The sequence below is a fragment of the Austrofundulus limnaeus genome, unplaced genomic scaffold, assembly GCF_001266775.1.
Source record: "Austrofundulus limnaeus strain Quisiro unplaced genomic scaffold, Austrofundulus_limnaeus-1.0 Scaffold6, whole genome shotgun sequence".
Classification (NCBI taxonomy): Eukaryota; Metazoa; Chordata; class Actinopteri; order Cyprinodontiformes; family Rivulidae; genus Austrofundulus; species Austrofundulus limnaeus.
In genome coordinates, this window is record NW_013952408.1 from 5,753,119 (window position 1) to 5,753,793 (window position 675).

Consider the following 675-nt stretch of genomic DNA (forward strand, 5'->3'; position numbering starts at 1 on the left):
GGACAGCACCGACATGAACTTCCATTTCGGACTTGAATCTGTTCCAGCACCGCTCCGGTGTCTGTCACGTTCCTTTTTGCACTCCTTTGGCAAAGGTGTCACGAAGTGTCTTCCACCGTTTGCAGCATACAGCCTCTGGGGAAAAGCATTGACATATGTATATGAAATATGTTTCATGAAATTTCAGGAATCATATATTGTCATATGTAGGTTAACAAGAGTAAAACAACACAATGAAGAAATCAGTCGACTAGCTATAAAGAATAAAATTAAATACTTCACAGAATTCTAAATTCAGTCTGCAGTAAATGCACAAAGATAAAATAAACAGAAATTTAGGGTAATATATACTGTGTAAAGTTCCAATTTTGAACGGCAAAATACTAACTAGAAAGGAAGTCAAATAACTACCAAATTTGGGTCACATAAATAACAGAACAGTGCAGGCCGGGTGCACAACATACATATGGTTCATTTGGTATATATATACTTTGTGTTCGACGCTTCAGCTGCAGAGACTTTGCATGTAAACTGGCTGCTTTGGCTGCTCCAAACGCGTTTGGTGTGTACCCGGCATGAGAAATTTTTGCAGGATCCTGAGAAAGTAAGTCAGAATCCCGACTTTCTTTCTCAGGATCCCAATTTTCTTTCTCAGGATCCCGACTTTCTTTCTCA

The 675-nt window shown here is 39.1% G+C and overlaps 1 protein-coding gene across 1 annotated transcript; it reads right to left on the reverse strand.

Annotated features, from left to right (window-relative positions):
- LOC106532750 (cytokinesis protein sepA) lies at positions 1-590 on the reverse strand (the record flags this gene model as incomplete). The annotated part of the gene is given in 1 exon segment (XM_014028878.1): positions 1-590. A coding segment is annotated over 1 exon segment (177 nt), but the record flags the coding sequence as incomplete, so codon positions are not given.
- Positions 591-675: the final 85 nt, after the last annotated feature.